The 14,149-nt window shown below is 42.1% G+C and overlaps 1 protein-coding gene across 1 annotated transcript in view; it reads right to left on the minus strand.

Moving 5' to 3' along the window:
* Positions 1-14,149, minus strand: part of KALRN (kalirin RhoGEF kinase) — a 367,102-nt gene that overhangs the window by 152,784 nt on the left and 200,169 nt on the right. The window contains exons 2-3 of the mRNA XM_088652331.1: positions 11,968-12,042; positions 4,546-4,660 (exon numbers count right to left, since the gene is read on the minus strand). Of these exons, the coding sequence (XP_088508457.1) occupies positions 4,546-4,660; positions 11,968-12,042 (190 nt within the window). The remainder of the gene's footprint in view (positions 1-4,545; positions 4,661-11,967; positions 12,043-14,149) is intronic.

Consider the following 14,149-nt stretch of genomic DNA (forward strand, 5'->3'; position numbering starts at 1 on the left):
GGTCTAAACAGATGTGCCAGTCCTCTCCATTTGACCAAGAATTCCATTTTAGCCAAGCCATGCCCACTTGACACAGCTGGGACCAAAAGCAGTGTGCAGACACTGTACACCATATGATCAGTGGCCCCTGAAAAGCCCTATGTATAGTGCATTGTGTGACTCTTTGCAAGCCCTGATGATCAACAGATTGCCAGGTCTTCAAAGTGCAGCACAGAGCTTTCTGCAAACACTGATGATCAGCTGGACTTCTCCTCTTGGACTAAAAATCCATCTGGATGCATAGCTTAGCAATTAGGTGTCTGTCTTGGCCATGCAATTCATTCCCTTCTAGTCAGTTACATAAGCAGAAAGATAGGTCATACAAGATTGTGCTATATGTAGCTATGTTACCACTGATTTACCATGCTCATGTATTGTTTCATGGGTGAGCTCAAAGTTCAGTGGTAGAGCACATGTTTTACATGCACAAGGTCTGAGGTTCAATTCTCAATGCTTCCTGCAGAAGCAGGGATACATAAATTGGTGTCCTTTAGATGTTGCTGGACTACAACTCCAGTCATACTGACTATTGGCTATGCCAGCATATTCCTAATATGATAACACCAAATCTTAGCTACCCCATTGAGTTGCACTCTAATTTATATACCTCTGCAATACTAGCAATACTGTAACTTCCTTAAGGACAATCAGTGAATCACTTTACACACACACACACACACACACACACACACACACACACACACACACTGAACTGAACAAAGTCCACAGATGAGACTTGTATTGTATGCAAGCAAAGAAAAACCAAATGAAATTATTATTATTATTATTATTATTATTATTATTATTATTATTATTATTTATACCCCGCCCATCTGGCTGGGTTTCCCCAGCCACTCTGGGCGCCTTACAACAGAAAAATGAAATAAAATAATCTATTAAACATTAAAAGCCTCCCTAAACAGGGCTGCCTTCAGATGTCTTCTAAAAATCTGGTAGCTGTTTTTCTCTTTGACATCTGATGGGAGGGCGTTCCACAAGGCAGGCGCCACAACCGAGAAGGCCCTCTGCCTTCTTGGCTTCTCACAACGAGGGAACCGCCAGAAGGCCCTCGGTACTGGACCTCAGTGTCCGGGCAGAACGATGGGGGTGGAGACGCTCCTTCAGGTATACTGGACCGAGGCCATTTAGGGCTTTAAAGGTCAGCACCAATACTTTGAACTGTGCTCGGAAACGTACTGGGAAACGTAATGGAACCATTCCTCCCCAACACATAAATATCATAAACCAAACTCTAGTGTCCAACACAAGAACAAAAAACCATTAGACAATAGAAACATCAGGAGTTCATATAAACAGGGGGGTAGTGGTCTATATATTCTAATCATTATAGAGTCTTATAGCTAAGAATGTCAGCAAGGTACTGCAGGCACATACTTATAAAAGATGGTCTTGGTATTCTTGTCCACCATTACCCTCTCTCTCTCCCTTCTGCCCCAAGGCAGACTGGAATGAAACTCCTTAAAAAGCCAGAGAGTGGTCTGATTATAGGATGGAAGGAGAGTAGCATCTGTCAGTGAACATAATGAGGCTATCATAATGCGGCTACCATAGAGGAAAATAAGGGTTGTAAGATCAAAGAAATGGCAAATGTAGAACTTGGCAGCTACTGGAGGCATTGGACACTGATGTTCTCTTTCTGTATTTTTAAAAGGAAATGTACCTGCAACAAGTCATGCAGTCATAAAATGGGACACAGTTTATTAACTGGCTGCGATCTTAAAGATAACATCCCATTGGGTTGAGCAAGCAACTGCAAGCAACAGGGTTTAAAAGTGCTTTAGTTGAGGTGGAATATATATATATATATATCTCCAAACTATTTAACATCTTATGCTAAGCAAAGAAATGTCACAGCAAGCATCTCCAATTGATGTACCTGAGGAATAAAGTGTATGTGTGAAAATACAACATAGATATAATCTATTTCCACTAGAACCCAAGGGGGGATTATAAAAGAAAAAGTGTGCTATATGGTTAGGTGTGGGGCAAGTGCTTGTGACAGTGATCTATGTAGGAAAGTATTAAGCATCAGATTTCTAAGCCCGTAGTTCACACAAAACAGGATAACATCGAAAGGGGCAGCTTCACTGCTACGTTATCCGGCATGAGATGGATGACTAGTTGACATTTATTCATGGACATTTGACCTACTGCCCTCTTATCCTAAGGCACATTCATGAAATATGGTCACAAATAACACTGGATGGTGAAAACTATTGTTGGGGTTTATTAAAGAGCGTAAAAATAAAAGTAATCAAGCAATGACAAAAGCCATTCCAAGCAGACTGAAAGCAAAAGCTTCCTCAGGAAATTAAATCTGAAGGTTTATTGCAGTGTATATAACCTAGCTGCTAGATCTCCCAGCCTCCAAATATCTGCTCTGCTAGTCTGATTTAGGTTTTATTCTTATTCAGCTCCAAGCTCTTCCCACATCACCAGGTAACTTTGGAAGTGTGATTCCTTTGCTATGCTAACACACAGCTAGATCAATCTCTGAGTCTAGAGATGCCGCCACACAGCAGTTTATTGTGAATTTGTCAGCCTGTACCCTTTCTTCATTTAATCAAGTTTTCCTCTTACCACATAAAATCTAGTAGGTAGAAAGAAGCCATTTTTTGAGATAGAGTGGAGAGGGTGTTGGTGTAGCTCAGCACAGTAGGAGTAAAAAAGACTAGGGAGAAACAAATCAGCTGCAAGCTTCCATCTAGGAGCCCACAACATTTGCGCACTTTACCATCTGATCCACAGATGGTAAGTGAGAACACAGAAAGAACCTTTGCATGTCAGCCAAAGCATTTAGAGAGAGCAGAAAGAACACAGCATATGAGGGACAGAGGTTCTTAGATCCTGGCTTTCAGGATTACACAGCTACTTTAATTTAGACACTTATTACCATCACAGCAAGCAATCTGAAGTGTAATTTTAAATAATTCTAATTTTGTTCGCTGCTCAGGAGAAATTCACTATAATTATTGGATAACTAGAATAGGAAAAAGACATATCTCTGGCCTTTGACACCTGCCATATATATTCTATGGCCCACCCTATTCCTGTGATCATAATTTGTTTTAAACTATTGGTAGTACTGTATTTTTAAATTGCTTTAACCTTAGAATCAATGGGTGAGAGGTTTTAGAAGTGTTTCAAGGGGAATAATTGCTTATGGAAATATGGGGTGGCTGTGGGAATATTATTGGCCGAGGGAGCCAGCATACAGCTTCCAGGTCATGTGGCCAGCATGACAAAACCGCTTATGGCGAACCAGAGCAGCACACGGAAACGCCGTTTACCTTCCCGCTGTACCAAGTATTACCTTCCTGCTGTACCAAGTATTTATCTACTTGCACTTTGACGTGCTTTCGAACTGCTAGGTTGGCAGGAGCTGGGACCGAGCAACGGGAGCTCACCCTGTCGCAGGGATTCGAATCGCTGACCCTCTGATAGGCAACCCCTAGGCTCTGTGGTTTAACCCACAGCGCCACCTGCATCCCTAGGGATTTAGTACACTACATTTAAGAGTATGTCAGAGGGGCTGAAAACAAAATAGGAAGATACTGAGGCGAAAAAAACTTTGACCTAAAAAATTAGAACCCGGGGGGAAAGTTTCCTGATGGATTTAGTAGGGAACACCAGGGGCTATGACCGAAAGGGACTGAAAAGTCAATTGGGATTGGTAGTGGTGATTACTGGGGGAAATAGGGTGGTCTTTAACTTAGGGAAATGGGAACTGGTGATGGAGAGAAGGAAGGATGAGGTTCTGCGAGGAATAATGATGGTGCTCTGTGTTTACTTGGGTCACTTCTGTGACCATTCTGAAAGCACACAGGCAACCAGACTGATTTTGAGCACACCAGTAGACCCTGAGGTATGATTATAAAGTCAAAGTACAAAGAGTGACAGAGATGGGGGGAAAGGTTCTCACATCATCTTGTATGTTATTGTAGGCATATTGTAGGCACATCCCACCCCTGCAAAGCAGCCCCAGAGTTCTGTCCCAAGATCCATGGCTAGCAGTCACTTGTGCCCATTGCTAAATGCAAATTATAATATGGGGGGGGGGGTAATCAATTTTAAACTAGCCATTCCAGAGCTTATATCTGAGTTATGGATGTAAGTGCAAAAGCCACATTGAACATTTGTGAAAATGCCAAAAAAGAAACCTCCCCCTCTGCTTTTTTCCAATTTGCATGCACAGAATGAAATAATCTGTAAATAAAATGCTGTTTTCATACATGACGCACAACGAAACCTAAATCTCTAGCCTTTCAGTCAGTTTCTGTTCTGCTCTCATATGGTGTCATGAGAGTGTGTGTGTGTGTTTGGCCTTATTTGGCTGCCTAAGATATGATTAGAGTGCACATGAAAGGCAGAGCTGCTGTTTTCCCTGGCAGGGCATACAAAAATGTACCAAAGGCCAATACTTGGAAGTGAGCAGCTTGCCAAGAACATATCCTCCCCACCAATGCATTTCTTTTGAACTTTTACCTTGGCACGCTAGCCAAGTAAGTCACAAGTTTCCGAAGGTCTTCCTGCCTTATTCTGTCGTGATTGCTGCGTGCTGGAAATGTCAGGATGGGACCTCCCCGTTTATCACGGCCACCTGCAGGAAAATAAAGGGTTGTTAGAAAATTAACCAGGAAGCACATTACATTATATGAGCCAAGTTGACAGGCTCAAATGACTGAGAAGCAGTTTCATCATCAATGTTTCCTCTCACTCCATACTACTTCAGTGGACATGCTGGTGATCATACATAAAATGGGTTACAATGTGGGAGTTGCCGTGTGCTTGTTGCCTTATGCTCTACAAATCTATGAATTTGTGCCCACAATTCAAGGCTATACACAGCTTCACTAGGCTTGCAGTAATCACACATCCCAAAGATTCTAGAGAAGCTACAATACAGGCAGAAAAGGCATTAATTGGGGGAATTGTCATGCGTCATTCACTCATATTTTACAGGAAGACCAAATGAGGATGTTATCCAGTTTTTATCTTGACACATTTAGCCAGCGATTGTTCTGCTTTCCTCAACTTTTTTTTTAAAGAAGGGAACAGTTGTGCAAACTCCAGAAATATGCTGTTGCTTTCCCTTTTTTAAAAAAAAATGGGGGAATGATTTTGATGTGTGCCGTGACATTTTACAAGGTTGAGTTCTATGCCTCTTCACACAACCTTTAAAATATGTTATTTAGGAGGTTTACCACCAACAGGGAATATTTGTTTTTCTGTGATTTTTGAAGCAGGCTCCAAGCTTTAAAGCTCCTTGCCTTTATGAGGGGAAATGCACACACACAAAAGCTGTTCAAAAAATTTCCATAATGAGCAGGCATTGATTTTAAGTTGAATTATAGGTTACACTCACACTTGTTGCTTGGCCTTAGCAACAGACCTAACCATGCCAGGTGAGCACAATTGTTCTGAGATAATTTATGCTTAATCCATAGCAATTTGCACCCTTTTAATGGGAACTGAATCAAGCTTTCTCTTTCTGATTCCCATGGAAACCTTAACATATAATCTGTAGTTCCATCTATCCTGGATAATAAGAGATGGATCTGTAGAAGCAGGTCTGTAGAAGCAGGTTTTGGATGTGTTTGAGGGTTATTACTCATCACAGCTTAGGCCAGTCAATTTGGGGCTATGTGGGCGCACTGGCAGAAGCACCAGATTGGCTACACAAGTGCACTAACACAGTCCCAACCTCGCAGTTGCCCTACCCCATCCAGCTAAGCTGTAGTGCTGCTGGTGTCAGGAGGGAGGCTCTAAGGTTCCACGCCAACACACAGGTTACTACTGCAAGCTCCTTCTAAATTAGGGAACTGGCTGCTTGTCTTTCCCACTTTTTGGTTTTGATATATACAGTATCAGTAACTCATAGTTTCAGATGGTATAAATACATATATTAGATGGATGAATGTATAAAAACACAATTATGCTACTCTATTCTGCCTTGGTCAGACCACACCTTGAATACTCTGTCCATTTATGGGTGCCACAATTTAGGAAGAATATTTTCAGGGGGAGTCCCTACAGGAAGCCTCCCGCCATCATCCTGACCAGCACTTCGCCCAGCGAGAGAGGGAGCAGCGGGTCAGGCAGGGGGAATGAAGAGTGGAGCGGAATGGAGGAGGGAAGGCTCAGCGAGGTATCAGAGCCTGTGCACCTCTCAAGCCAACAAGTGGAGGAGGGACGGCTCAGCGATGTATCAGAGCCCCCGCACTACCCTAGCCAACAAGTGGAAGAGGGAGCACAGCCGCTTTTGGTGTCTGAATAGAGGCACACGCCCAAACGCAGGTTTAGAGGGCGGAGGTTCGGGGTGCCCAAGCTATTATGTTGGCCCCGGAGCAGAAGGGTGCCATTGCCAGATTCTGCGAGTGACTAGGAGGTCATGTTTTCTGCTATCTCTGCACTGTAAATAGTATGCACAATAAAACCCTTAAAGACAGAACGGACTAGAGCATCTTTACTCGGGAGTAGCCGCAACAATCCTGACAGATATTAACAAACTGGGATGTGTGCAAAGGAGGACGACCAAGTTGATCAGGGGTCTGGAAACCAAGTCTTATGGGGAACAGTTGAAGGAGTTGGGTATGTTTAGCCTGAAAAAGAGGAGACTGAGAGAATATATGATAGGCACCTTCAAATATCTGAAGGGCTGTCACATGGAAGATAGAGGAAGCTGGTTTTCTCCTGATCTGGAGGGTAGGACTAGAACCAATGGCTTCAAGTTACAAGAAAGGAGATTCCGACTACGGTAAATATCAGGAAGAACTTTCTGACAGTGAGAGCTGCTTGACAGTGGAACAGACTCCCTCGGAAGGTGATGACCTCTCCTTCTATGGAGGTTTTTAAACAGAGGTTGGATGGCCATCTGTCATAGATGCTTTAGTTGATATTCAGAGGGTTGCACTGCATAGGGTTGGACTATTTGACCCTAAGGGTCCCTTCCAACTCTACAGTTCTATGATTTATGTCCTATGTTTCCCCCAAGGAGCTTAACATGGTATTCCCCTTCCCAGAATGTGGCTGCCAGACTGGGGAGTGCCTGCTGGGATCATATAACACCAGTCCTAAAAGATCTAGATTGGTTCATACCTGCCAAGTCTCTCGCAGAGAAATCCAGGATCGGCAGCCACACGACACCGCAATTTGCGTAGACACAACTTCTGGTGTCGCTTTGCCCATCTATGGGCACCCCAAATGGCCGACACTAGCGCTGGAAGTTGCGTCTACGCATGTCCGGAAACGCGTAAACGCAACTTCCGGTGTCGCTTTGCCCATCTATGGGCACCCAAAATGGCCGGCGCCGGAAGTCGCGTCTACGCATGTCCGGAAGTGCGTAGACTACAAGAAAGAAGATTCCACCTAAACATTAGGAAGAACTTCCTGACAGTAAGAGCTGTTCGGCAGTGGAATTTGCTACCAAGGAGTGTGGTGGAGTCTCCTTCTTTGGAGGTCTTTAAGCAAAGGCATGACAGGCATATGTCAAAAATGTTTTGATGGTGTTTCCTGCTTGGCAGGGGGTTGGACTGGATGGCCCTTGTAGTCTCTTCCAACACTATGATTCCATGATTCTATGCATAGTCACGACTTCCGGCGCCGGTGCCGGCCATTTTCTGGTGCCCATAGATGGGCAAAGTGGCACCAGAAAAATGGCCGCCGACAGGAGCCAAAATAAGGGAGATTAACGGGAGAGGAGCTGAAACGGGAGACCGTCGGGAAACGGTAAGGAAAAACGGGGGTTTCCCGGGAAATGCGGGGTACTTGGCAGCTATGGATTGGTTCCCTGTACGTTTCTGAGCACAATTCAAAGTGTTGGTGTTGGCTTTTAAAGTCCTAAACAACTTAGGCCCTGTATACCTGAAGGAGCGTCTCCACTCCCATTGTTCAGCCCAGACACTGAGGTCCAGCTTCAAGGGCCTTCTGGCAGTTTCCTCATTGTAAGAAGTGAAGTTACAGAGAACCAGTCAGAGGGCCTTATTGGTAGTCACACCCGCCCTGTGGAACACCCTCCTGTCAGGTGTCAAGGAAATATTTTAGAAGATTTTGGAAGATATCTGAAGGTAGCCCTGTATTGGGAAGCCTTTAATGTCTGGTGTATCACAGTTTTTATAATCTGTTGGGAGCCGCCCAGAGTGGCTGGGATAACCCATTCAGATGGGTGGAGGGAATACAATAATAAACCAGTAGTAGTAGGCTAGGCTTAGAGACTGGGGCCAAAGGCCACACAGGGAACATCATGGCTGAGTAGCAATTTGAACCCTAGTCTCTCAGGTCCTAGTCCAGTGGTCTAACAACTGTACTACACTGGTTATATTTAGCTTGATACTATTTACTGCATATATACACACACATCTCAACTGAGTCCTCAAATCCTGAACTTTGAATCCAAGTGGTAGCAACTAGGATTTTTTTCTTGCCTAACAGATTTGGGAGCTCTCATCAGAGCATCCCCGGGAGTGCAGAATCAGATAGATTTTTAATATGATGTCAAACTGCACAATTCAATTTGAGCATCCATCCAAAGTTCAGGAACATTTATGAAGAAAATCCTATTCTTGCCTTGAATACCAAAGCATCATAGCTTGATGCTACAAGAATAATCAAAAGAATTCAGCATGGCATTTTATTTGTTATATTTATTAAGTGTCAAAACAAGAGACTGTTATTTTCAATCTTAAATAGGTTTCCTTTTTTATTATTGATTTTGTGTGAAGCAGGCACACGTTCCATGGCTATTAACACAAGGAGAAAAATATTTGTAAGCATAAAGCGTACTGAAAGCAAAATTGCAAGTTATGATTTCTTGGCTGCATACACAAACCACCAAAAATAACCCCATTAGTTAATACTCACCAATTGCAACATTCTTCTCTGGGCTCTGGCAACATCTTACCTAGCCATCTAAGCTCAATACAAATATCTTTTTTCAGGTAATATACAGTGGTACCTTGGTTGTCGAATTTAATCCATTCCAGGAGTCCGTTTGACTTCTGAAACGGTTCGAAAATCAAGGCGCAGCTTCCGATTGGCTGCAGGAGCTTCCTGCACTGAATCAGAAGCTGCGGAAGCCGCATCAGATGTTCGGCTTCCGGGTTTGCAGCGTTTGGGAGTCAATTTGTTCAGGAGCCAAGTCTTTTGACAACCAAGGTACCACTGTACAAAAGTTAAGCACAGTAAGTTATACCACTATTTTCCAGTTAAGCTGGCATAATTTATGAATCTGATGTTGTTCTTTGTCAGGTTTATTAGATGTGATCTTAAATCAATAACATTTGCCAACTGTATCTTCCACTTTTTGTAGATCAGCATAGCTTGTGAAGGTAAAGGTAAAGTTGGTAAAGGTGATTCTAAACACCTTCTGGTTAAACACAGGGTTGTTCTGAACCAAGGTCAGCATTTTCGGGCATCATATCTGTTTTATTTATTTGCCACATTTACATCCTGCCCTTCATCCAAGGAGCCCCAGGCAGCATTCAGAGAAGCTATCAATTCCTCCCTGCTTCAACATACTACTTATTACCCCACAATACAACTCACTTAGATCACACATAAACTCATTCCTGAGGTAGAAAAAACTTCACCTGCTCAATTAATTTCTGTAGGTCAGGCTGTTATTATAAGCACAGGGCAGGGCCAATAGAGGAAGGTTGAAAGCTTGACTCCAAAGTTGTTGATGGGCACAATATCTCTAGGACTTTCTCCTCTTAAGATTCCATTAATTCCACCCCTGTCCCTGCTATTTAACTTGTCTTGTTGAACTTATTCTGCTTCAATAAAAGTTCCAACAGTTAATTAAAAAGGCATGGTGGCTGATTGGATTTCAGGATATATGCAGGCCTTGTGAGAGACCCTACCGGTAGGGGCTACTCTGGAAGTCCCTGCAGATTCCAGGGGTATTTTCAATGAGCTTTGATTCTTGTCTAGATTTCAGAAGGTTCTGAGTAAACAGAATCCAGGTGGGTGAAAGTTTGATCCCTCTCTGGTTTTACTGGCCCCGAGAGAAAGGAGCTGCATTTACTTGGTCAGCATATGTGGCCTCATTAACCCCGATCAAACTAGTTAAGGAGAAGCATTTCAGGTTTCTCTCAGCTTGGAAACAGGTGAATGTCTTTGATGGCATCTGGAAACTACATAAGGCGTAGTGGCAGGTAATAGCTGTAATTACCTCTCTGGTTTAGATTATGGTCATTGTTAAAACATATGCAAAATAAAATGTAGCCAGTGCCTCCACAGTCTACTAATTTTTATATGAACCGCCTCATCATATGGATGAATAAGACAGAAACCCCAAAGCAATTATTTCATTTCTTATTTGGCTGAGAGTTTCTATGCTGCTAGATAGAGTCTGCTGTGCCAGCCCTAAGCACCAACCACGTTTTGAAGACTGCAATTGGGCACACACAGAGACAATACTCTCCTGGGCACATCCCCATCAGTTCTTGCTACCATGGTGCGTTATGTCAAAACACTGCTTGGGGGAATGAGAAACCATCATTAATGGTGACCCTATGCCCCAACTCAGAGCCCAAGTTCTACAATTTCCAACATTTTAGATACGAGACAGCATACAAATATTTGGCAAATGAAGGTTTTCTTACAATTTCCCCACCACCACCATTTGCTCTCAATACCACAAAAAAAGTATCACCTGTAATCTCTGCATCAAGTTGCAGTCCTGCTTGGTTTTCATTTTTTTTAAAAAAAATGTATGAAGTCACATTTCACTTCTATGGCTACACAATTTGAATTAGACTATTGTTTTCAACTCCACTTTCTGCTGTATTTTACTGAGCATTTTCAGTTCAAATGCAACTGAACTCAAAACATCTGGAGGGCCGAGTTTGAGGAAGCCTGGTCTAGGTGGTGAATGGATAACTTCTGTTAATCTTGTCTGTTTGTTTCCCAGTGCCGCGCTTATACGCGGTCCTGCGCGAGTCTATCAAGTATAAATGGGAGGGTGCCTCTTTTGCACCTGGCCACCCTTTAAAACATTTTCCTTTTGTTCAATAATCACTAATCTCTTGTTCTGAATCCCCTGTCCTTGCATGAAGGTCTTCTACTTTTACTCTGCCTCCTGCCAGTTGCCTTTCCTTTCCTCCTGAACTGTTTTTAGAGCACACTAATCAAAAGTGGAAAGTATAACTTATAAATATAAGTTTTCAGAAAGTTAACATTCTCACAATCAAATTCTGTCCAAACATTTGGTTTTAATTTGGCACTGGAACTCAATTTGAAATTTGTAAATATCCTGAATGTGTTTCAGCTCTCTGTAAAACCATTACCACCATCTTTAATTACAGACAGCAACAAAAATTACTTCTTAAATTACTGCATTTAAATCAGTGACCCAATAAGTGAATGCATTTGCAATCCTACACACACTTAGGAAGTTGCCTTATACCAACTCAGACCAGTAGTTCAGTATGATCTACACCAGGCATCCCCAAACTTCGGCCCTCCAGATGTTTTGGACTACAATTCCCATCATCCCTGACCACTGGTCCTGTTAGCTAGGGATCATGGGAGTTGTAGGCCAAAACATCTGGAGGGCCACAGTTTGGGGATGCCTGATCTACACTGATTGGCAGTGGTTCTCCAGAGTTTCAAGCTGGAGTCTTTCTAGTTCTGCTTGGAAATGCCAGGGATTTAACATGGGAATTTCTGCATGCAAAACATTATGCCCCCACCATTGAGTTATGGCCTTTCCCTAACTAAGAAGCAAGTCTCTAAGAATACAACTGGAACGAATTCTGAGTAGTTGTGCTTAAAATACTATTTAATCTAGCAAACAGATTATAATCTATTCCGTAATATTCTGTTATGTATTGCTGCTATAATTATATAATTTTCACTGGTGCAATGTGCTCACACACTTCAAAAAGAAAAGAGTAATGAACCCACCTGACACAAAGGCAACTTTTTCCTTTAGTATTGGAAGGACATCAGAAGCTTTTAAACCATCATTTCGGAAAGAACCTGCAAAAATGAGAAGAAAATAGGAAAGTCTTGATTAGAAAGGAGTCTGCCTTTGACTGTGCTTGCAATATGTTCCAGACTGCCCCAATCAACAAGCGATTGCCTACAATTTGTAGATCAAGCTATGGAAATACAGAAAACATCACTAATTTTCCTCCATCACTAATTTTCTTCCAAATAAAAAGGGAAGGCAGCATGATATCTGTCAAAACGTACAAAAAGCACTGCACAAGCTTCTATTCATTATCACTGTTGTCAGGTCATGACAATATCAGAAACAAGAAATGAGTAAGTGACTAATATAAAAGATATAACAACAACAAAACAAACCCACAGGTCATAACAAAATAAAATCATTTCTCATATGAAACTGAGCACTCAGTAATATAACTAATTAAAAGCATTGGCAATTCCTAATCTTCACAGCTGCCATAAATTATCAAAACTATAAGAACATTACCTAATTCCATTCTAAGTATGGCTGCAGCCAAAATTAAAAATGTCACAGCTTCATACAGATAACAAGTGACTAATATTTGCATAAGAAATATACACCAGAAAGACAACCCTCATCACCCATGTAGGCATATTTTGCTGATGTAGTGCAAATACAAAATACTGCCTAATCCATGTTTAGCAAAGTGAAAGGACTTACTCATACAGGTGGAGCTCAGGTGTCATATCAAAAATACATTTACTTGAAACTAAAATCTCTTCAAATCCAGTAGAACTTACTTCCAAGTAAGCATGCTTGAACTGTGCAAATTGTGTCAACACATGGCGGACCCCAGTTTTAGAATATCATTGGGGGGGGGACTTTGTGCCTACCCATTTTCCCTGTCATGGAGCTGTTGCTGCTCTAACATCCACATCCTCTTGCAGCAATCTCAGCTTCGAACTTAAGGAAGACAATGTAGACAAGGCCTGTCTTGCCCGCATCCTGGTATTACCGTTTTTTTACGAAGAAAGCAGCTGGGTTTTTATGTCTGCCCACTGCTGAATACCTGAATATGCTTCTGAAAATGGGTAGCCTCTCCATCACATTTCCATTAATACAGTGTTTCTCAACCAGTGTGCCTCCAGATGTTTTGGGACTACAACTCCCATCATTCCTGACCACTGGTCTTGCTAGCTAGGGATGATGGGAGTTGTAGTCCCAAAACATCTGGAGGCACACTGGTTGAGAAACACTGCATTAATACACCCAGCTTCAGAATGTGCTCACTGCAGCTGATGAACTTACGTAGCAACTCATGTACAGTAGATGGCCGGATAAATGCTACAAAGAGGAGTTCCAACAATGGGTTATTATTTCTTATAGCTGAAATCAGTGTGTGTGTTTTTCTTTAAAAAATTATAGGGGTACTCTCATTTTCCTACTCATATTGAAATACTGCCCCTCAATGAGGCCAAACTTAGATTTACAAAATGTTTAGGGGTATGCGTACCCCTACATACCCCCAGAAAAAAAAAAGCACTGGCTGAAATATAATTTGCTGCACTCTTTACAAAAAAAAGTGTTGTATGGTGTCTTGTTTATTTGGCCTTGGAGCTTCCTCTTCATTCACTCTCATATAGGAATTGGATTAATAAATCATTACTTTGTCCTCCCTAGGAAGGCCAATGAAGTAAAGATTTCCTGCCATTCCAAAACCAGAAGCATGTCTGCTCTCTGCCAAGGTGAATGAGTCATTCCTTGGCAAACTGGAAGCTGCTCAGCTGTTGCTTGAGAGTTTGAAGGAGGTCACATTTTTGGTTGCTATGGTGCACAGAAGAGCAAACACAATACATGCTCTCCCACATGATAAGAACTATACAGTAATAAATCCACCCACATTGTCAAGACAACAAAGGTTATGATAAGACAAAGAAATATAACTTTTCTTAGCTTAAAACCGAAAGATGTAGGACAGAAGATGAAGCCAATGATTAGAAGCCACTTCAGTCCACTAACCTGAAATGAAAGTCTTTTAGCCCATGGCTCTCTTTCTAATGAGCCATGACTAACATGATGGGTGTTTCTGGTTTTTTTTACTGAAAATATGAAAGTTAGCATGAAAAGGAAATACTTTTTCCAAGCATGCTGCATGCTTGCCCCCAAACTTTC

This window comes from Zootoca vivipara, chromosome 1 (genome assembly GCF_965207765.1).
Source record: "Zootoca vivipara chromosome 1, rZooViv2.hap1.1, whole genome shotgun sequence".
NCBI lineage: Eukaryota > Metazoa > Chordata > Lepidosauria > Squamata > Lacertidae > Zootoca > Zootoca vivipara.